This window comes from Cyrtonyx montezumae, unplaced genomic scaffold, assembly GCF_038088225.1.
Source record: "Cyrtonyx montezumae isolate F1298 unplaced genomic scaffold, pur_monq_1.0 scaffold_2, whole genome shotgun sequence".
NCBI lineage: Eukaryota > Metazoa > Chordata > Aves > Galliformes > Odontophoridae > Cyrtonyx > Cyrtonyx montezumae.
The window spans coordinates 52,883,148-52,905,582 of record NW_027071936.1 but is presented as its reverse complement, the minus strand read 5'-3'; the positions used below and the strand labels follow the sequence as shown (position 1 = coordinate 52,905,582).

The following is a 22,435-nucleotide window of genomic DNA, read 5'->3' as shown; positions in this document are numbered from 1 at the left end:
TGCCATGTTTACCACACCCTTTCCTTGATTCCTATTTTCTCCCTTTTTTCAACTAAAAGTTCCCTCCAATTATATGATTCTGATTTAATTCACATTATGTAAAATTTTTAAATGCAAAGACATACTTTATTTCCTTTTATGCTATCACAGCACATACATTCCTGTCTTCTTAAGAAGAGCTCTATTTTTTGGAATCACTGTTTCTCTTTCAGTCTGGGGACTTTTATGCTGTGACAGGATTCCACAGAGTATTGAAATAAAATTCTGGCCATGATTTAAAAAAAAACTAATGATGCTTGCAAACCATTTGACTGCAGTAGACCTGGTAGTGTAACACTGATTGTACAATTTGAATTGGATATTTTTCAAAACTGTAAATGTCTAGGTTTTATTCCTAGTAAGATTTGGGATTTAAAATGTTTCAGGCGTCCCAGAATTCTTCATTAAGTAGTTCAGTTTTTAGTGTTGTTTAAAGACATATGGGTCATAAATTCATAACTGTTTATTAAAAGGCAATGTACTCTGAAAAACTGGGTATTTTTGAAGCATTTGGATGAAAAAAATAAAAAATGGACAGATTTATACACTAATGGTATTTGCCACACTTAAATAAATTTAAAAGATCTATGCCATTTTTAATCTAAGCCATGGCTCAATTTCTCTCCTGTGTCAATGCCACTTCAGTGAAGCAGTGGTGAGATTGTTTGCTCCTGTAAAACCAGCCCTGATTCATCTTTTGAAAAAGTGTTTTGGGAGTTTTCTACTGAACTTTTATGGTGACTGTAACTACAGAGACAAGAAACCTCCACCTCTGCTTGAAAGATAGGCTCAATATGTCACTCATAATGTCTGTGGTATACTCTTGAGGAATCTTGGGAATGTTTAGAGAGGATTTTTCCAAGTCTTGTAAACAGTGAATAACTGTATTTTTATCATTTGTAATTGGATTGTCATTTCTTATGTTTTGAAGGTCTGCATTTAATTTTATATAGATTATACTCTTTAATGGTATATTTTAATGAGTATATAAAAGTGTTCGTGTGTTATATACTGATCTTTATGAAGATAAATGCATTTCTAGCTCACAGGAATGCATGTAAGTTAAGGGGATTGGTTGTTTTTGGATTTTTTTTTTCAAGAAAAAGTAATTTTCATTTTTTTCTCGTTCCACTGATATTGCTTAAATCTGAATTCTCTATTTATAATGTTCATAGATATCAAATACTTAAATATTGCTAGCCTCTAGGTGGCTTTCAGCCATTACAAGTTCTTCAGATTGACTAAATACTATGTGAGGAATTACTTCCTTTTCTAAATGCTTTCGTTCAAACAAAACCTTTTGAAAAGGGAAAGAGATGTCGTTTTTGTTTGATATTTTGTGGGATGCTAGGAATCCCTGGTATTTCAGGATTCTTTGTGCACTGACCTAGCCATAACATTTGCACGCTTCCAGACTAATAAGTCCATAGAGAGTTTGAAAAGGCTTTGAGGATAGAATTTAAATCCTTTCTATTAGTCATCCTCACTGGCCTGTATTTGATCTTCATTCAGTTTCCTAAATATATTGACATAGTCATATTGTTACTGACAGTTTTTCTGAGGTCTTTTAAGTAGGCTGTGCTTGAACACCATTGTCTTGTGTTGACCCAAAGCTTATCTGGTTTTGTATGGAAAATGCTCAACTTGCAAATTGGTAATATGCTGTTGTTAAAAATATATATACATCTTTATATAGAATAAGTCTGAATCTTTTGATCTATTTCTGTTTCTGTTGGATGACTGCGATACATTTTCCTGACTGGTTTTGGCTTCTGTCTTTCAGGACATTGAAGGTTTCATGCCTTACAAACACATAACACATATGTTTCTAATGTGTTTTTATTCTTGGTTCAGTTTTGTCTTTTTTCCTACATCTGCTGCTAACGGGGACCATTTGTCAATTCCAAGATTTATTTACTTGTCCATTATTTGAAATAAATCCCACATATCTGAAGTTGTATAAACAATATCTGAGGTCACAAAAAGTCCCAATAGTATTTTCATGATATGCTGTCTTAAACAATGGTTTATATGCACAACTGCTGTGAAAATGACAGCTTTCTAGGGAGTATCTGATGAATCCAACAACAAAAGCAATAAAAATCCGAAACTTACCTACTGTTGCTTTAGATTTCTTATCATGTGTACTCCTATAATGCCAGAGAAGTCCATCTAAGACAGAAAGTAGTTTTTTTGATGTGGTAGGCCCTCCAAGAACTTGACACATAACAGTTAAAGATGCCAGAAAATTTATTATGTTATAGACTAGTAGCCGATGAGCTTATTCATAAACCAAAACACGTATTTCAGAAGATAACATTCATTCATATTCTCAGTCTCCATTCCAATGTTATTATTCTGTACCTTCCTCCTTTTTTCTAGTTCATCTATTTTTATTCAAATTGTATCCCTAATTGATCTTATTTTCCCCTTTCTGCACTAGTGGTGATGCTGTCTTTGTCCTCAGTACTTTGCTGCCTTTCAGCAGATATTTATTGCTCACTCTGCCTCTTTCCAGTGGTGCCTAGTGCCAGGGCAGTGGGCATAAACCCGAACACCAGTGACTCCCTCTGAACACCAGAGAGCACTGGCACAGGCTGAGCAGAGGCTGTGAGCCTCTTTGGAGATCTTCAGAAGCTGCCTGGACATGGATATGGGCACCCTGTTTGGGGCATCTCTGCTTGAGTAGGGGCATGGGTCCCTTCCAACCTCAACCCTTTCTGTGATTCTGTGATCCAGCTACACTGCTGACCAATAATCCATAAAGTAAAACCAAAAGATACCAAGTATTATGCTTCTTGAAGGAAAGCTCAGCTTCAGCAGTAAAGGCACTTTCTTATCGACTGATCTTTCCCATTTTGGTGGACAGTTCTACTTCTATACCCTCTTGCCGAATGACAAGGGGCTACCCTACTACCCGCATAATTTCAGGGCCTGGTAGCAAAAAAATTCAGCAAGCAAGAATAGTAGAATATTACGGTACATTAACAAGTGCAAAAAAATTGGAATGTCTAGTAGAAGGTTGCAAGTTTTTTGTTGCTGGATAATTAGAATTGTTTTGTCAAACAGTGATATAAGGAGTTTTGTTTTTTATTGTTTTATTTTATTTTATTTCTCCAGAAATAGATTACTTGCAATACAAATCTGACTATTTCTGTGTAGAATGTATTCATTATTATACCATTAACCATGCTTTTTTTTTTTTTTACGTTAACAAAAAAAAAAATCATTGCAATTACTTAAAAAATAGAAACAGCTATTTTTGTGTCACTGATGTGTTTACATTGAATTGAGAACATATATTACTTTTCAGGTGAGCTCTGTGAGGAGAAACTAGATTTCTGTGCTCAGAACCTGAATCCTTGCCAGCACGACTCAAAGTGCATCTTGACACCCAAAGGTTACAAGTAAGTTTAAAATATTGCCATGATCCAGCTGTGTCTAAATTTCTAGTTTTTTATCCTGCTCAACGACTTTTGTTTAAGTTTCAGTGGAAGGAAGTTCCATTCTCAAAATACTGATTTCAATTATTATCAAATATTACAGTAGAATGCATTCAGTTATCTTAAGGTAGATCTACAATATTATCTTAGTTATGGTTTACTGAATTAAAAGATCCTTAGCAGTTCTAACTTCAGCTCAAATTTGAAGAGGAACAAAATGCAGAACAGTTAGTTGATGTGGTAGTCTATACAAAATGCTTTTGGTAGCTTGGACAGGGGAAAATAATTACATTTAATTGAAGTGGAATTATTATACTGCTGTCTGAGAAGTAATTGTGAAAGAGGTTATTAGGAAGGAACACTGGAAGGTATAAAATAAAGTCCATTCCCAGGAAAATTATTCTGTAATTACACTATATCCTTATTACAATTAATTACGCACAGTTCAAAAAGTTTTTAATAGGCTTTAGGTTAATAAATCTAAGTACCTGTCTTATGCACAGTATGCTCTTATGCCAGAATCAGATTATCTATGATCATTACAAGAACTTATGAAAAGATGTGTTATTTAAAATGAGGAAAAGATATATATCCAAACTTATCAAATATTCCTATGTCCATGAAATGAAATTGATAGTTGTTGGTTGGAAAATAGAAACTTGTTGGATTTCATTTTTTATGCATTATGTTTATTATCTTCATGCCACTTCAGTGAATGTAGTTTGGCATCTTATACTTTATTACCCAGTTGATCAATCTTCCAAGTTAATTTCAGAGATTTGAAATTAGAAAATAACATATACAGTAACTTCAAGCATGTATGTCACTTTTTTTTTTATAGTGTGCTTTACGTTTTTTATTCCATTTTCTTATTCATATACATTGTTCAATAAATTTGGAATATATTTTGTTGGAGTACTTAGTTTAACATTACACAGATATTTGAACTCACTCTTGGCTCTTTAGAACAAGTTTTAGATACAAGAGAAAAAGACATCAAGGGAGGAATTACGTGGTCTAATGAAATCAATCCATAAATCTTAATCACAAAATATTCATGTGAATGTATGAATTAGTAATATTTTCCATTCATTTTTCACAGACTTCTGAGCATTCACTCAATCTAAGAATATGAGAACTCCCTGCAGAAATGCTGCTAGCATTAACAATGAGAGTTCCATGAAGTAAAATAAATAATAAAATAATAAAATAATATTGCATAGTATTCTAACAATATAAAGTATCCATTTCATTGAGAACTTGAGGGCCCACGGCAGGGATGCGGAGGATGTGTTTTTGAGAATTATGTTAGTTCAGTAAACATTGAACCATTTATAGTAAATTGGGCTGGTTTAACTTCAAGGGGAAAAAATTGTGTTCCTCTAAATGGTATAAATGGATCTTTGGCCCATACTTAGCTGTTCAGTTGGCAAAGAAATTATCCATCAGAATAATACAAACCTTGGATTACTTGTCTGTTTCAGCAGCTAAGAATATTGACTATTTTTAGTGTTCACAGCCACTTACAATGTCCGTTAACATTCTACATTACTCATAAATTCAAAGAACTGTCAAAATGATTCATGAGGTCTCCAGATTTTCAACCACAAATTATTTGATAAAACATCAAATAATGAGTAAGCGTGTGTAACTGAAAAACCTGGAAATGAAAATTCCCCAAATAATAACATGATTAAGGTACACAAAGCCAGGGTAACATTTTGAAGTTTCAAGTTTTAAACAACTGCGTTAACCTTCTCATTAGCACTCGGTATTTTTAAAAGGCACTGTGTTATCCCACTTGCTTTTCTATTTCACAGATGTGATTGCACACCTGGATATGTAGGTGAACACTGTGATATTGACTTTGATGACTGCCAGGACAACAAATGTAAAAATGGAGCACAGTGTACTGATGCAGTTAATGGGTATACATGTGTTTGCCCAGAAGGATACAGGTGAGGAAGATCTGAAAACAGTACAAACATGTTTAAGGCCAGGTTGGATGGGGCACTGGGCAATCTGATATTTTAGTTGATCTTGGAGAAGAGAAGACACCAGGGAGACCTCTTCATGGCCTTCCAGTACTTGAAGGAAGCATATACAGGAGGCAGAACAACTGTTTACGTAGGTTCATAGCGATAGGACAATAGAGAATGATTTTAAATGGTTTTAATGATGCCCAGAGAGTTTGTGGATGCCCAATCCCTGAAGGCCTTCAAGGCAAGGCTGGATGTGTCTCTGGGCAGCCTGCTCGAGTGGTTGGTAACCTGCCCACAGCAGAGGGGTTGAAATTAGATGATCTTTAAGGTCCTTTTCAGCCCAGCCATTCATTCTATGATTCTATGATCTAGTGGCTGGCAACCCTGCCTGTGGTAGAGGAAATGGAATTTGATGATCCTTGAGGTCCCTTCTAACCCAAGCCATTCTATGATTCTACGTATGTCTTCGTTATGTCAGTCACACTGTCTTTTGTAAATACTCATTTTTCTATTTGTATTTAGTGGCTTGTTTTGTGAGTTTTCACCGCCAATGGTTTTACCTCGCACCAGCCCTTGTGATAATTATGAATGCCAAAATGGAGCCCAGTGCATTGTAAAAGAGAGTGAACCAATCTGCCAGTGTTTATCAGGCTACCAGGGTGAGAAATGTGAAAAGCTCATAAGTATAAACTTTGTCAACAAAGAATCCTATCTACAAATCCCTTCAGCTAAGATGCACTCCCAAACCAATATCACTCTCCAGGTAAGATTGTTTGTGTTGCAGATTCTGATCTGGAAAGCAGTGTAAACGATCTTTTATAGTGTAAAAAAGTACCCATAGTAATCGTTGGCTCATTTAAAGATCTCTTCACAGTTTGAGCTCAGAATATGTGACAGTCACTGGAATAACTCTATGTTCATTATGAAGTAGATGAGCATATTGATAAGAAGAGAAAGAATACTGCTGTGTCGACCAATGAGGATTTTTACAATTAATTAATAGACTGTATCAGTAAAATCAGAGATAGGCTTACTACAGCATTTTGATTTAATATTTTTAATTATTTCTAATTGTTTCTTTCTTTAATTAGATTGCCACAGACGAAGACAGTGGGATCCTACTCTACAAAGGCGATAAAGATCATATAGCAGTAGAGCTGTACCGTGGTAGAGTGAGGGTCAGTTATGACACAGGATCTTATCCAGCCTCTGCTATTTACAGGTGAAGCTAGATTCAAAAAAGAATAATAAAATCTAACTGGACAAAAACATATATAATTAATACATCAAAGTCATGTATTTTGAAGAGATGGTTAGAAGAAATATGTTCAAATGAATGTAGTATCAGACATTTTGTAATTAAAAAGTATTGCCAGAAGTCATGATTTGGCTCAGAAGGTAACTCTAATGTGTCAGAAGTATAACATATTATTTAATCAATTAAAACTGAGTAAAAGTTTGCTTTCAGTAGTATATTTATATGTTTGTATAAAGCTAAGATGTTAAAGTGTTGTGTGTGTGCTTTTTTTTCACAAGGTGTTACTGACAAATAATTTCCTAGTGTGCAAGATAACGTGCATAACTGCACTGCATAAGCAGAAATGAAATGGCAGTTTTTCTTCTTTTCTGTGTTAGGTATAAAAAGTGTGACTTTTCACTGGCAATGGTAGAGAAAGCTAAAAACTACATTCTAAAAAAGTCACTAACCTTAAAAAATCAATGCCTTTTGCTCCCAGAGTCATCAAGAGTCAGAATCAACATCTGTTTCTGCTGTATAGTTTTTCAGCTTTTTAAAATGAAATTTCTCTGATTTTCTGAAAAAAAAAATATTACCTGAATTTTCCAGGAGATTTTATATCTCTCATTTCAGGAATTTACAGGCAGACATTGCAAACATGAGCAAAAAGACAACAAGCATCACGTCTTGTCCTTCATCTGCCCTATTGTTGCTATAAACCCATTCAGCAGTAATTGGGAAGTACTGAATGAGTTTTCTCCAAGTCTTGTTTTTTTCCTGTGATTACTCCTCTTACATTGTAAAATTTTACCTGGTGTTTATTTCTTTGCTGGAGATTGTAGTTAGCTGACACTGTTCTGTATTCTATTAGGGACATAATGTTGAAAATACACTATTTTTAGAAATGATTGCACTCAGTATAAAATCAAAAGCTTACATTTATGTAGCAGGGAAACAATGCTAAACTAATAGCATCAAGGGAACTGTGTTTTTAGCAGATTACTTGAAACATTCCACAGAAAATAAAGTTATTTCTGCAAAATATAATATAAAGATGTTTAGTAAGATCATAGACTTTTACAATAGGTATCTTAAAATTTCTGTTTTCTGATGCAATATATGATTTATGACTTCAATTACAGTTCCATGGAATGGTTTAACATGTAGAAATAGTACCTGTATTTTAATTGTATAAATTAAAACAGACTTTACAGAAGATTTATGTATTTAACTCACATGTAATGTTGCCAAAAAGAACAAGACAAGTGGTACTTCAGTGAGCAAAGATGAGATGCCTAAAAACAGAAGCCAAAATGCAAATATGTATATACAGCTAATAGAGATTCAAACAGAAGTTATATTGTATAAATGGTAGTCAAGAAATGGTGTGTTAAGAAGGAGTCAAATGGGAGCTATAAAGCCTACAGAAATGCTTGTAGTAGCAACAAAACAGTTACAAACAGATGATTTAATCATGATAAATATGGAGAACAAACAATAACAGCAGTCTAGCTTGGTAGAGTGAATAAGAACTGCTTTTCCAATGGGAGTTTACTAAGAAAGAGCCATCATCCCAAAAGCAGTCAGAGTAACAACATAATATGACGATGATGCCTAGATCAAAAAAAGAATATTAATTGACTGGAGATGTTTTATTTGGAAAAAGTTGATCCATTTCACTTTTGGACACCTGTTTTAAAATATTAAATGTTTTATTTTCATAAAAAAGAAACATATTCATACAGGTTTCTATAAAGCCATCTGCATCACATATTTACTGGAAATACGTGAATATTTCTTCTCAAATCATTATTCTTCTACAGAGTTCCAGAAGCCTTAAATCAGTTTTTCTTAGAGCTTTCCATTAGGACCTATGCATTTCACTTTTTATTCTCCAGTGGGATAACACAAGTGCACTGGCCGGAACTATTGCACCAATATGCTTTGTGTTTATTTCCCCTTTAATGTAAACGACCTTTACCTAGGAGGGCTCCTCTTTCTGGATTACTTTTTTTTTAACCAGTAAAACATGTAAACCTAGAAGCTTTTTATAATTACTCTTAAGAGAGATGCATTCCCTTTACACCTTGTTTTATACATCCATAGAATGACCTCCCCTATAAAAACACATGTTCTGTGTTGCTCTCATCCTTGTAAATATTACAGTGTAAAGGTCCTTAAGTTTTAAAGTGTTTGCTGCCTTGGAAGAAGAGCATATTAGAATTTCTTGTTTCCTTAAGTCACATTCATTTCTATTTCTTGACACAATTTTCTTTTCCTAGATTCATTGAAATGTACAAAATATGTTAATTCTGGCAGATTTCTTGTTGCTTGATCAAGCAAACAGTTTCTTAATAAATTGAATAGATCATACTTTTTAGAACTATTGCACTCTGAAACAGAACCTCTTGGTTGTTCTCCCTTCTCCGCATTCCTGAAAAGCGCTTATTCTGCCAGCGTCTGCACTGTGCATTTGCTCATCTATGTAGAACTAAGCTTATGTGAAGCATACATGCTACTATGCAAGAACCTTGTATATCCTTACTGGTCTGGGCCTGGATAGCTGAAGTTGGTAATAAAGAGCAGAGAAGCTGCTTAATGTGCCACAGCTGTAAACAACTATCTGAGCACTTCTGATCTGTTTCAGGAAAAAAGCAGTTAGGTTAATTAAAGCATCACTAAGGATGTTAAAAGGTAATTTGCTTGATTTTTGCCCTGAGATTTAGGAAGCTAATCCTTTTCAACTATACTGCTTTTCTAATGAGAAGAACTCACTGTCTGTATCACTGTTCTGTCCATCTCAGACTAACATCATACAATTGGTTTATTTAAATTACTTTTCAAAGGCTTAAACTAACTTGTTTGATGGTATTATGAAGCAAATAGATGCTGTCATGGGAATGGTAATAATGTCTGGTCCCTGGACTACAGCTTATTGTCATAACATCCATGCAGTCACACATTTAGCTCCTAACTCCAGTTGAAAATGAACTAGAAGTAATTTAAGTACAATGATATATTCAGTCCCAGAACGGAATGGTTCTGGGACTTTCCTCTCTGATGTACTTAAACTGTGTTAAAATATTTGCTGTGTAATATCGAGGTCAGTAAGCACTGACAGATGTTTCTTGTGCTCAGTAACTTTAATGTGTAGGCTTGTACTTGCACAGCATAAGCAACATGCTTGAAATAAGCCTTCTCAGCTTGATGTGCTTCAGGCATTTTCCTTTCTGCGAATAAGTAGAAGGAAATGGTATACACAGGCCAGAAAACAACAACAAAAAAAAGCTACAGTATTTATAGCACAAGCCAGAATCTGAACACAGAAATAACCAGGCCTGGAAAACAATACAAATTATTTTATTGCTAGCATCAGTAGAGCTCCCTGGATCAATGATATGACTTTGTCTGGCAGGACTAAGATTAGATGCAGTTCCATATTCCATTAAACTAAGTTGATATTATCACTGAAGTCAATTCATTCCTTCCTACTTGCAGAATATGTAAATTCACTACTGTGCAACATGTAGGATAGGATACATAAACACATACAGACAAATAAGGTCTTTGCATGAAACAAGATTTTGGGCGTTTGTCTTCCTGCCTAGTAAATGTAGTTCAACTGTTTAGAATATCCACTGTTACACAGTTCATTGTTTGATAATAATGAAATAAAATGGGCTATTAGTAATTTCAGAACATATTACTAATAGAGTGTTATTGAAGGGTTATTACATTGTATTAGCTCTTATGCATGCATGCAAGTAAATCTAGTTTTCTGGAAACTGCACTCTATGAGAAGCTTTGTTCTGAAGCTGTGTTAGCTGTCAAGAGAAAGAAGATCGAAATCATTCTAACAAGAGCATCAGCTGTTTTAAATTAATGTTTATTTTGCAGTGTGGAAACTATTAACGATGGCAATTTCCACATTGTGGAGCTGCTAGCCATGGATCAGATTCTGTCTTTGTCTATTGATGGAGGAAGCCCCAAGATAATTACCAATTTATCCAAGCAATCCACTTTGAATTTTGACTCTCCACTGTATGTAGGAGGTAAGAGGTTCTTACTGCTTCTATAAATAGTATCAGCTAATTTAGTCCGGTAGTATACCTTAATAAACATATGGTAAGAGACCCATTCATGAAGATAACACCTGAAAAAGAAACAAGAGCTGAGCTGTTATCTCAATAGTTTCAATATTAACAGATGTTATTGAAAGAGTGGCTAGTACCCTAAAAATAAACAATGCCCTTCTACCTAGAATTTATTTGAAAAAATAAAGCATGTCTTCCTAAACTGCATCTGTTGCCAGTCAATTTCTCCTATTAAACCAGGTAACAAATGCCTCAGTTGCATGTAAAAAGGGATAAGATTATTTTTGTCTCTAAAAATTCCCACTCTTTCCTGTAAATACTTTATTTATTTGTTTGTTTTTTCAAATCTTTCTGTATTTGGTTATTGTTTACTCCCTTCTAAGATAAAAATAAGTACAAGATAAAATTCAGCATTAGGTCATGATTCCTTACACTAGAAGTGAAAAGAATATTGTTGGATATATGAACTGCCTTTACAATTCCTTTATGTCACAGATCTTCAAAGGGGGATTGCTTTGTGGAAGCACATCTATTTTTTCATGTATATCATTTCTGAAGTGTTATTTATGTAGTGTACAGAGTCACATTTTTTTGAAAGGAGGGAAAGTCCTTGATTCACATAAGACACTGTGCTTGCTTACTTGCATTGTCAACATCCATTTGTTGTTTAATGACTGCTAAGACTATTGAGATGAGTGCAGAAAGATTGCCCTGTCTGCTGTGGGTATCTGCTAATGAAACGATTCTGTACTTCCAAGTACAGACATTCATTTTGTGCAGTGCTAACACTCAGCTGTGATTTATGATGTGCAGTTCTCTTCCTTTCTTCTTCACCCTACAGATGTGTCTCCATTAAAAGACACATATTAATCTGTAATCATCATGAATTATCAGAATAAACAATTTTCAAAAATGACTTTTTCCTCCAGTGATCTGATTCCTAAGAGCAGGAGTCTCTTTCATCATATAGCATATGCTTTAGAGATATCCTGTGTTGCCTCTATTTCCGTTCTTCGTATTCAGTCTCCAAGCAAAAAACCCTTCCAGCTGTCATAAAAAATGTTAATTCAAAACAGAATGAAATCCGCTATTAGAAGCACATTATTATTTTTATATTATTATTAAAGAGCAAAAAATAGTGGGCATCTACTCATCTGTTAAACTTTTGTTTTCTATCTATATTTGTATAATTATTATCTTCAAAATCTTTGAGACAGTTAAATTTCTCTCTTTTTTTTCCATTATTTTACTTATCTTTTTTAGATTCATTCATTTTTTTTCATACTCTATCTGGAATTTTTGAAGAACATGATCACACATCCTTCAGTTAAGAACTCAAATTCTCACTAGAATTTTATGCGGTATTCTTATCTTTGCCAAAGTCTTACTTTGACACCTATATCATCATGTAACTTACACTTACTCTTATCACCTTCCTTTTAAAATGGCATTTCTGGTAAGCATCACCTCAGCTGGCAGGATGAATGAAATTCAGACTTGACAGCAAGCCCTTTTATGGTTTTGCCTCTCTCTTTTTTTTTTTTTTTTTTGGACAAAGTTATTCCTGGGTGACAATTATTTTGGTCGGTTTGGAAGGCATATTTTATTTTTTTTTATAGAAAGAAGTTAATTTGTGCAACTTTTTAAGCATTTTTCCAACTGTGTGGCTTTTTTGAGGTCAGGCTACACACATTAGATATTTTCAGCATTTCTGTAATGATTTTCAAGATATTATATTGAAAGCCTGTGGCTTTTGATAAGAAGTCCAAAGGGATAAACGTTCTTCTCAAAAACTCTTTAATGGAGTCACAGACTTCAATGGTACTTCACATTTTTCTTTCAGAAATTAGAGCTTATTTTACCAGTTGTGTGTGGCACCTTGTCCCAGACAAGTCCCTGTTTCTGACGCAGATACGGCATCAGCAGCTTTTCATCTGCTGACACTCTCCTCTAACAGCGTTTTAATGAGATGGTCATTCTAACAGTGTTTTTGTATTACTGTTATCTAATAGAGTTCTTACCATCTGCCACCTTCAGCAATACATTTTCTAATTTACCTGTGGCAGGTTCTGTGATGAAAATCTTAGAGGAGGAGGAGGAAGGAGAACAACACCAAACCTTTCAGAAAATTCAGCTGAAATATGTTGGCACCATTTCTGTGGCAGACCTTTCACAACTGATAAAGAACCTTTGTCTTAAAATAAATATTTTTAAAGAAAATGAGCAGCATTTGCACAAGTTTTGGCCTTCTCATACTTTTGAAAATGTGGCAAATAGTTTTGAGGGAATAGAAATTAATGATTGTTTGCGGTTTGAGTCCTTTAATATAATCAGCCTGTCTTACTTAGCTGATGAAACCAGAGATGATTATACTCTTAAGCAGTATAGGCACAATATTATTCATATATATAATCACTGAAAAGTAACCCAATGAAATTACAATAACCTCTCAATGGAAGGCAAGTTCATTCAGTTGTATAGTTCTACATTATTCTTAACTGTTCACTCTTAGTAGCTGCGTAAAACCATTAGATCTATCACATTACATGGTTAAGGAGAAACAGTGCAGAACATTAACTCTTTCTGTAGTTGTTACATTCCTAAGTCCTGCAGTAAATACTTCTAATTTTGCCCATGAATACACCTGTGCAGCTCATTAACTTACTTATTTTTAGATAGACACATTATTTTCTAATGCTCAACACACTGTGTTCCAACTCCAGATCAATGACCTGGTGTTTCTAAATTCTTCAGAATTTGAGTATCTTGATGCATGACTTTTCTAAGAGGCAAAATCTATTGTTTTTCAAAGATTCACGTACTATGTACCATCCTGGACTTAATTGCACTGGGTCAAAGAGTCATGTATCTGACTTTTCACCATTTGTGAGCTTCCTGCATGAACTCTTGCATCCATCACTTTAGCTGGAGCTAAAGACATGTTGTTTTGGAGTTGTTTTGCACGCATGCTTGACAACCAGGACAATTTGAAATACTTGCTCATTGCTCATTCTTGTAGACTGAATATCTAAGAATAATTCCATCGGGATAAGTATATTTTTAAAAAACATTTAAAAAATCAATACCAAAAATTACATTCATTATTTGCTGTTATTAATTTCCTAGGCATGCCTGTGAAAAATAACATTGCAGCTCTACGCCAGTCTCCAGGACAGAATGGCACAAGCTTCCATGGCTGTATCCGTAATCTGTATATCAACAGCGAACTCCAGGACTTCAGAAATGTGCCACTGCAAGTGGGAATTCTGCCAGGTTGCGAGCCTTGTCACAAGAAAGTTTGTGTGCATGGAACATGCCATGCTACCAGCCAGTCAGGCTTTTCCTGTGAGTGTGAAGGAGGATGGACTGGACCCCTCTGTGATCAACAAACTAATGACCCGTGTCTCGGAAATAAGTATGTCCTTCCTCAAGACAAAGCAGTAGTGTAATATGCATATAATTTTCCTTAGATTTTTTTTTTTCATAAAAAGTTTGCAGTTCAGCAAGAAACAAAATATGCCGGACATTTAAAAGTGAAAACAGCATCCAAGTTAAATTAAACTCAATAAGAAAATGTAGGGGAGCAGATAAATTCATCACACAGAAGTTCTGCCTGTAGCCATAACGTGAGGTATGATTGGGGACTGTGCTCTTAGTATGCTTCTGACTAGTTTTGCAATGAATGACACAGATGCAAGGGCAGCTATTGGAATGAGATTTGATACAAAAGTCACTTAGAGAAACTTGCCAAATGGAAAAAGGCAACTTTTTTATTAGAATATATAATTATTATTATTAGTGTGGTTATTTATTTATTTATTTAACTCGATCCAATCTGATAGCTTTATATTTCCACAATACCCCACATTTTGGCTACCTTTATGGCAAACTTCTGTTTAACTACATGTGTGTTAATTCTTTTTGCAGACTTAACTAGAACATTTTCAATGTATGTTTATATAGTAGGTCTTCTATACATATGTGTATGTATATAAAGATAGATATAGATAGAAACATATACATATCTGAAGTATTTATATGTGTGTTCATCTTATAAATAGAGACATGTTCCATTTATTGGTTCATAATCTCCCAGCACAAGAAGATCAGAAACTTCAGAAGTTCAGTCCTTCGGGATCTATTGATCATGTGCAATAAGATGCCTCTCTGTCTACCTTTACAACTGTCCTTACTAAAGTTTCTTTTTAAAGGGCCTGTCTGGATTTTTTTCAGCGCTCTGATCTGCATAATTTTTTTTATTTTTGTGAACCAGTGCCCTAGCTTCTCTTGGAGATTCTAATAAGATGATTTTTGACTCCCATATAAAATGATGTTTAAGTGATCTTTTGACATAGTGTGTGTTTAGAGACTCATCCTTTAATGCTTTTTATATACTAATTAGGATGTTTTGTTTACACTGGTTATGGATTGTTTCAATGCTATCAAAACTTGAATCTTCCCAGAGACATAGCAATGAAATTTCGAGGGATATTATTGCAGCACTCAGTTATTTATGAGTTTTTTTTCTTACGCTGTCTTCTTTCATGGTTTCTTGAGAGAAAGAAAGAAAGTCACAGCAGGTTAAAATATATAAATGCTGAATCTCAGTCTCTTACATCTATTTTATACTTCAGTAACAAAAATAATATGGAACTCTGCCATCAAGTTCTATGTTAAAAGAACTCTTAAGATTCTTTAAAGTATCTTTGAAATATTAGATTATTAGATTTTTGCAACTATACAAATACCCAGTCTGGATATTTCTTGTAGTGAATTAAAAAAATTGGCAAGTATTAGATACATACAATTTGGAATTTCTTTCAAGGATGAAATTAAGTGAGAACAATAGTAGTGTTTTGCTAGCTCTTGCAAATATTGTTTTTGATTCAGTTGTATACAGTACTGTGAGCTCTTGTATGAAAAAGCCAAACCAAAAACTATTTATTTGGAATGATGGAGGTCTTCATTGTTCTTTGCTTCCTGGGGAATTTGATTTTCCATTTCCTGATGCATCTCTAAATCCTGTCTAATGAATAGATGCCTTTTTTTCCACCTAGTCCAATATAATATTTCACTTTATCTGTAAACAGAATTGCCACTATAATCTCTGTTTTGAAAATGTAGAGGATTTCCTAGAGATTGTGCGCACCATGAAAAAACTTAAGGCTTTGATTTATCTTATGTAAACCCAGGTGTTTGAGTTAGGAATATACTGACCAAAGATTGCTCTCAAGTCGGTACAGGAAGAAGCATTGCTTAGGAGTAAATTAGACCTCATGCTAAGGTTTAATAACCTTATGGGCAAGCTTGTTTCTCTTCATGAGTGTATTACGGCAATTATAAATCTAACGAATGCCTGACATAGGTACTAAAATTAGATAAGCTGAAACTGTGCCTGAGAGTTTGCACTTAGCTTGATGTTCCTTTCAGTACAGTCTGAAGATGAAATTTAGGGCTTCAAAGAACAGGTGGAAGCAAAAGTGAGAAAACTGGCATTAGCTAAGATTTAATCATCTTTAAATCAAGCAAAATCCTACCAAAAATCCTGACACAGATTGCTTTGGTATCTGAAACAGCCTTTGTAGAATAGGACGTGATGTTGGCGTTGCCTGAGTAGTTTCAAAGATCAGACGTCCAGAATGTGGTTTTTTCATGAGTGGTAAATAGATATAATGCTAAAGATGAGGAAGACTAAATGAAAACTAGCTGCACTGTGACACTGTCTGAGCCTCCAACTGTTGCTTAATCTAACAGTCTTGGAATATAAGACCACAGGAACAATTTTGAATTCTGTGGGGAACATAATTCCTTCAGAAGTACAGACTCTTGGGGAACTTGGAGGTCATTAAGCTACTAGTTAGTTTTACATTTGCAGTGTTTAATCTCTAACTGGATAAGCAATTGGAGGCTGTGTGTTTTACCTTCCATTTGAATCTCCTCTGATGGATATGTCTTGTGATACTCTTTGTCCTTGTAGCTACACCATACTTATTGCACAGAATTAAGCATACAGATAGAGAACTGCAATGTATATGTCACTGATGAGTGGAACTTGGTGATATTTATAAACTGAAACAGGTTCTTAATAGTTAATTCAGGTTTGTCAAACTTAAAACATGTTGTGCATTCTTTGCAGTTTTACCAAATGTCTTACGGTATTGAAGGAGTAGAGTACAAAGCAAAAAGTTACTAGAAACACAGACTGTTAATGTACAAAATTTTTAAATGACATATTCTTAAGTGCTCTTTTTTTTTTTTTTACTATGAAATGACATATTTTTCTTCCAAATTGAAACGAAGTCTTTTGTTTTCTATCAAATGCAGTTTCTTTTTCATCTGAAGCTTCTTGTTTATTTACATATTTATTTAGGTGGCTGCCACAAATAGCTAAGGAATCTGAGGGTTCAGAAATCTTACAGTATAGAGAGGAGTAACATTAGGGTGAAAATGATCTTGAGTATCAGGGTTGCACTGCTCCCTACAGAGGAATCTTTGCTGTCTTCCTAGGAAACAATTTGTAGATAGAAAACTTGTGTACCAAGATAGTCATAAAAGGCAGTAACACTATTTCTGGGAAGAAAAGTATTTACCCTGTGCCACCAAATCTCAAAAGAGAAGTGATTTTATTGCAAGTCACTGGTAGTCATTGGTGATGTTTTCATCAGTAGGTGAATTCCCCTAAACTTCTGATTACATACAGGAACAGGTAATTAAACATCCTCCTTTCAGGATACACCACCCCCCTATCAGAAAAGTAAGACAAGCTTTGCATTCTGTATATCAGGACTTAGCAGATGCATGAGCTTACAGCCTTTCTTTCTGTCTAACAAGATTTGAGCTTGCCACCAACATTTACAGTAGGCCAACTGAGAGAGTAGCTGATTTAAAACACTCAGGCAAGACTTGATAACACACAGCCTAACCTAGTGTGACTTTCTTCATGAGTTCTATCTGAGTACTGCTGGCTCATACATTATGTGGCCACACTACTGGCAGTTTTCATTGCGAACTAACGCATCTGAAGTAGCAAGGGAATGTGTTCAGCTTTGAAACTTCCATTGCTCATACCAGAAAAGTTTTAGTTAGGAAGTATCTGAGCTGTCTTTGTGCTGGGAGCCCATACTTCATAAATGACAGCGTGATTTTTTTTTAATGATATAAGAGCCAAAATTTCAGGTGAGTATCCTTTCTATTTTACTTAATTCTGATGGGTTACACTTGGTCTCAATCTTGCTGTGTTCTTGAAATCATGCTAAAATTTTAGATAGAAAGTGTTGGCTTGGGTAACTGTGGCCTATAAAAGTACTCCATAACACATCTACAGTGGTTGCTTTCTGGTGAGTCCTGTAGTGCAGCTTGTTTTGTGTAAAACTGCATACCAATTATTAAACCTTATAAACCACTTCACTGCATCTCACTGAAAAAGTCTATTAGAAACAAAAGCAATTTCTTCTGAGTACAGTCCAAAGTACTTGTAGTTAATGTTGCTTAGCCTAAACTTTGATGAATAATTTATTTTTATTCTCTTGGGCTTGTTTCCCCTGTAGATGTGTGCATGGTACCTGCTTGCCGATCAATGCATTTTCATACAGTTGTAAATGCCTGCAGGGACATGGGGGAGTCCTCTGTGATGAAGAGGAAATGCTGTTTAACCCCTGCCAATCCATCAGGTGTAAACATGGCAAATGCAGGCTTTCAGGACTTGGGAAACCATATTGCGAATGCAGCAGCGGATACACGGGGGACAACTGTGATAAAGGTAAAAAAAATAAAATTCAAAAATCACGTTCTTGCTTTGGTCTTAGAAATGAGGTTTGTTTAATTACGCATGAACAGCCAACAACATTACCAACTTTTTTTTCCTCCACAATACACACATTTGTTGCTTTTTTTTTACCATAAGAATTTATCTCAGTGAGAGAAGGATCAAACTTTTCCCATGAATTTATTTACATTTTGAAGATTTTTCACCAAACGTTTTGCTGTGAAAACATCTTTTTTATTTTTTTGCCTTTATTCAGAAACACATTTTTACAATATTTAACTACTACCTTTTACCTGCTGTATCTTTCTGTATTTATTGTTTCTCTGCTTTCTGCAACTGAGAAGCCAAATCCAATGATTCTGCTCCTAGTTTTATCACAAACTCTACTTTTGACCTCTCAGCTTCAACTGATTTATCACAGCGAATTATGCAGGTGAGATGGATGAAAACAGGATGACTTTTTCCCCTACCTTTTTCCTTTCTCTATCAAAGTTCTCCCTCTCCCTCTCTTCCCCTTACCCCAGATGGCATTTATTTTGTATTGTACATAGATGTGAATAGAAGAATATGGTTGTAGAACTTTTAACAGATGTCATTTTTTGCTGGTTTTATACCTCAGTAATTTATGAAGTTAGTGGAATGTAACTAGTATTAAATAACAGATTGAATAATATTAAACTCCAGGTCTAATAAATTAAATTGCATGCTCTCTAAAACATTTTCCTATGGTAAACAGAACCAGCTGCTAGCAATGTAAGAACAGAAGATGTATATTTTTATAAAAAAAAAAAAAAAAAGGAAAAGATTTAAGCTTCCAATTTTCTTGTCATTGTAATAGCTTTGTATTTATGGTTTACATATACATAATATAAACTTTACTGAAAATAAGAGGTATAGGAAATAAAACTCAGCATTAATCAAATTATGCTTGATAGAACAACTAGTTTCCATTATGTGCCTGAGCCAAAGTAAAATGCCATTTTCAACTGCAATTAGAAATAGAGCATCTTTTTCAGCAACGTCAACCGTTCTTTGACCTGTATCTCAGAAACGCATCTCTTATTTTAAATGTTGTTTTCTGCAGAAATCTCTTGTCGAGGGGAACGAATCCGAGATTACTACCAAAAGCAGCAAGGGTATGCTGCGTGCCAGACGACCAAGAAGGTATCGAGACTAGAATGTAAAGGGGGATGTTCAACCGGGCAGTGCTGTGGACCACTAAGGAGCAAGAGACGGAAATACTCTTTTGAATGCACTGATGGGTCGTCATTTGTGGACGAGATTGAAAAAGTGGTGAAGTGTGGCTGTACAAATTGTCCCTCCTAAGTGTTCCTGTCACACTTGTCTTTTGAAAATGTTGTATACTTATTGACCGTGTCGGACTAATTAATGCTTCATAGTGGAAATATTTGAAATATATTGTAAAATACAGAACAGACTTATTTTTATTATGAGAATAAAGACTTTTTCTTCATTTGAAAAAAGATTCAAGTGCTTGAACTAAGACTTCTCGTAACCACGAGGAGCTTTGAAGAAAAAAAAAGACCTGGTAACATTGCAACAGTGATGGGAAACTTAACTACTTTTAACATGGATTCTTCTTTATAACATGCTGAAGATACACTGACACTATACATACGAGACTTTCAGCTTAACAGCTCAGAGATGAAATGCTGACTGGAACGTGGGTCTTGTTTTTTCGTTTTCGTATCAGTATATTTTATTGTCTTGACAGAGCATACCAATCACTTACTTATGGATGAGGATGCATTATGAGTGAAAAGAATCAGACCATACAGAGATAATAATTGTACGAAGTACATTTTTCTCTTTCAGAATTATTAAGCATCTTGAGAAGATGAGGTCCCATTTAGCGGATGGGAAATGGGAGATATGAGAATATACTATAATCCTGAAATCTCCTGATGATGTACACTTTTATGTCAGCATGTTAACAAAAGAAGCGTACAAAAAGTGTTTATCTGCCCTTTTCCAGTATTAATTTTTTGTAATATAAATGTTTGGGGAATGATGAAAATAGATTATTGATGGATAAATTAGTAATAATATGGATTTCTGTTTCTATGAGTTCTAAAAACAACTCTATACAGTATTCGGTTTCATTGAGAAATATTTATTGTATCAAAGTACTTTGTACTTAACCCTTCTAGGTCATCCCTTTTACTGTTTTTCAATGCTTTAATATATATTAATTTATATTTGTCCCAGTATTTTTGTATTTTTTTTTTAAGAAAAAGACTTAAAAATCAGGATTTTTTGCAATAGAACTAACGTAGCATGTCGTCTTGGGGTAAATGTTTTTGGTCTGTTTCTCCCCTCTGCTTTTCCCTTTTCTTTTCCTTAGAATCTGACCACTTGGTGTCACTGAATCTGAAAGTGATGACAATCTGCAGTTTTCACGTACAGCAGATATTCAGGACACCTTCCAGGAACCTGTAATGTGTGACAGAAAATGTCTTTTACGCTAGGTGGCAATTGTAGAGAAATTAATTTTCCCTATATACAGTACTTACAGAAAATGAGCTGGCATGTAGAAAATGACATTAGAAGGTAGATCTTTATAAATTAATATTCCCGTGGAGCTCTTTCCCTTTTTTTAATAAAGAAAAAAAGGCTCTGCTATCAAGAACTGTGACTTTCCCCAAATAATAAAGCTACTTTACTGCCCTAATGTTCCCCACGTTAACATGTTGCTGCTAAATTATAATGTAGAATTGGTAATCATTAATAGTGGGTTGTGTTCTTCTTTCAGTAAAACCCAGGGTACCCTGTAAAAATGCAGATGTTTTTCAATTTTATTTTATTATTTTTTTTACAAAAGAAAGTTAGATGTACATGTGTAATGCAGTGTGCTTTGTCTTATTTGGACTGATATCAGTAATGCTACTGATGTTTGTAAATTAAACAGATATTTACTTCACTAACAGTTTTTATTTGTATTCTTCTGAAAAGTTCAAATTGTCTAACAGCCTTTAATTAAACACTTGTAGTTGCAAAAAGTATTTGGTATAAAAAAAAAAAAGAATTAAACTCAACTCTAGTTCTAGTGTATTCATTGCTGGAAATCTGAAGGAGTTATATTTGGAATTATTGCACCTACAGGCAAGGACATCTGAGAATATCAGTTCCTTATGAACACAGCAGGACCCATAGTAAAATTAACTGAAGACTTATAAATAAATAAAGTGCACTGGGTGTAATGGCAAATTAAGTCTATCCTGGTATTTTAATGGTTATAAAATTGGTATCTTGACAGTGTTCAAGTAACTTGATTCTTCAGAAAGCTTTATTTCCACTAATTTTTAACTAAGCATTTTAAGTTTCAGCCATTAGATGGATTGGATAGGATACTTTTAAGTCGTTTCTCTTCTGTAATACAATTTTCGCATACACTGCTGTATTTATTTTATGCAGTTTGTCTTAGAAATTGTCTAAATACTGAATGAAACTGCCTTTAACATGCAGCCTTTTTTGTTCCTGTGACTTCTAGATAATCTTTCTTATGTATTAGAAGCTTTCAGGAAGAAGTCTTTTTGCAAAATACTACTTATATATCATTCTTGGAGAAACACTATTATGTTTCTGTGTGCAGCCAAAATGCTTGTACCGAGTATCTGGAGCTCGACCAATTTCTGTCCTCATGCCGACAGAGGAAGAGGAGCGACGTTGTTCAAACAGTGTTAGCAGATACAGTGATCCTGAGTGCATCAGGACCGGGATTTTTTTCTGGATTCTAAGCAGAACCAAAAACAAACAAAACCCGCTAAGATTTAATTTTAAATCAAACAAACAATAAGTGGCACCTACAAGTACCTCTCTGGAAGATATAAGACACATATATCCAACCGTGGCTT

At 34.5% G+C, this 22,435-nt stretch overlaps 1 protein-coding gene across 2 annotated transcripts in view; it reads left to right on the top strand.

The window, feature by feature from the left end:
- Positions 1-21,501, top strand: part of SLIT2 (slit guidance ligand 2) — a 231,580-nt gene extending 210,079 nt beyond the window's left edge. For both annotated transcript variants that reach the window (XM_065735731.1, XM_065735730.1), the window contains 8 exons: positions 3,353-3,446; positions 5,303-5,440; positions 5,987-6,227; positions 6,556-6,686; positions 10,599-10,753; positions 13,922-14,210; positions 18,343-18,554; positions 19,645-21,501. In XM_065735731.1, coding sequence (XP_065591803.1) covers positions 3,353-3,446; positions 5,303-5,440; positions 5,987-6,227; positions 6,556-6,686; positions 10,599-10,753; positions 13,922-14,210; positions 18,343-18,554; positions 19,645-19,886 — 1,502 coding nt within the window. In that variant the 3' untranslated portion in view covers positions 19,887-21,501. The remainder of the gene's footprint in view (positions 1-3,352; positions 3,447-5,302; positions 5,441-5,986; positions 6,228-6,555; positions 6,687-10,598; positions 10,754-13,921; positions 14,211-18,342; positions 18,555-19,644) is intronic.
- The last annotated feature ends 934 nt before the right edge of the window (positions 21,502-22,435 follow it).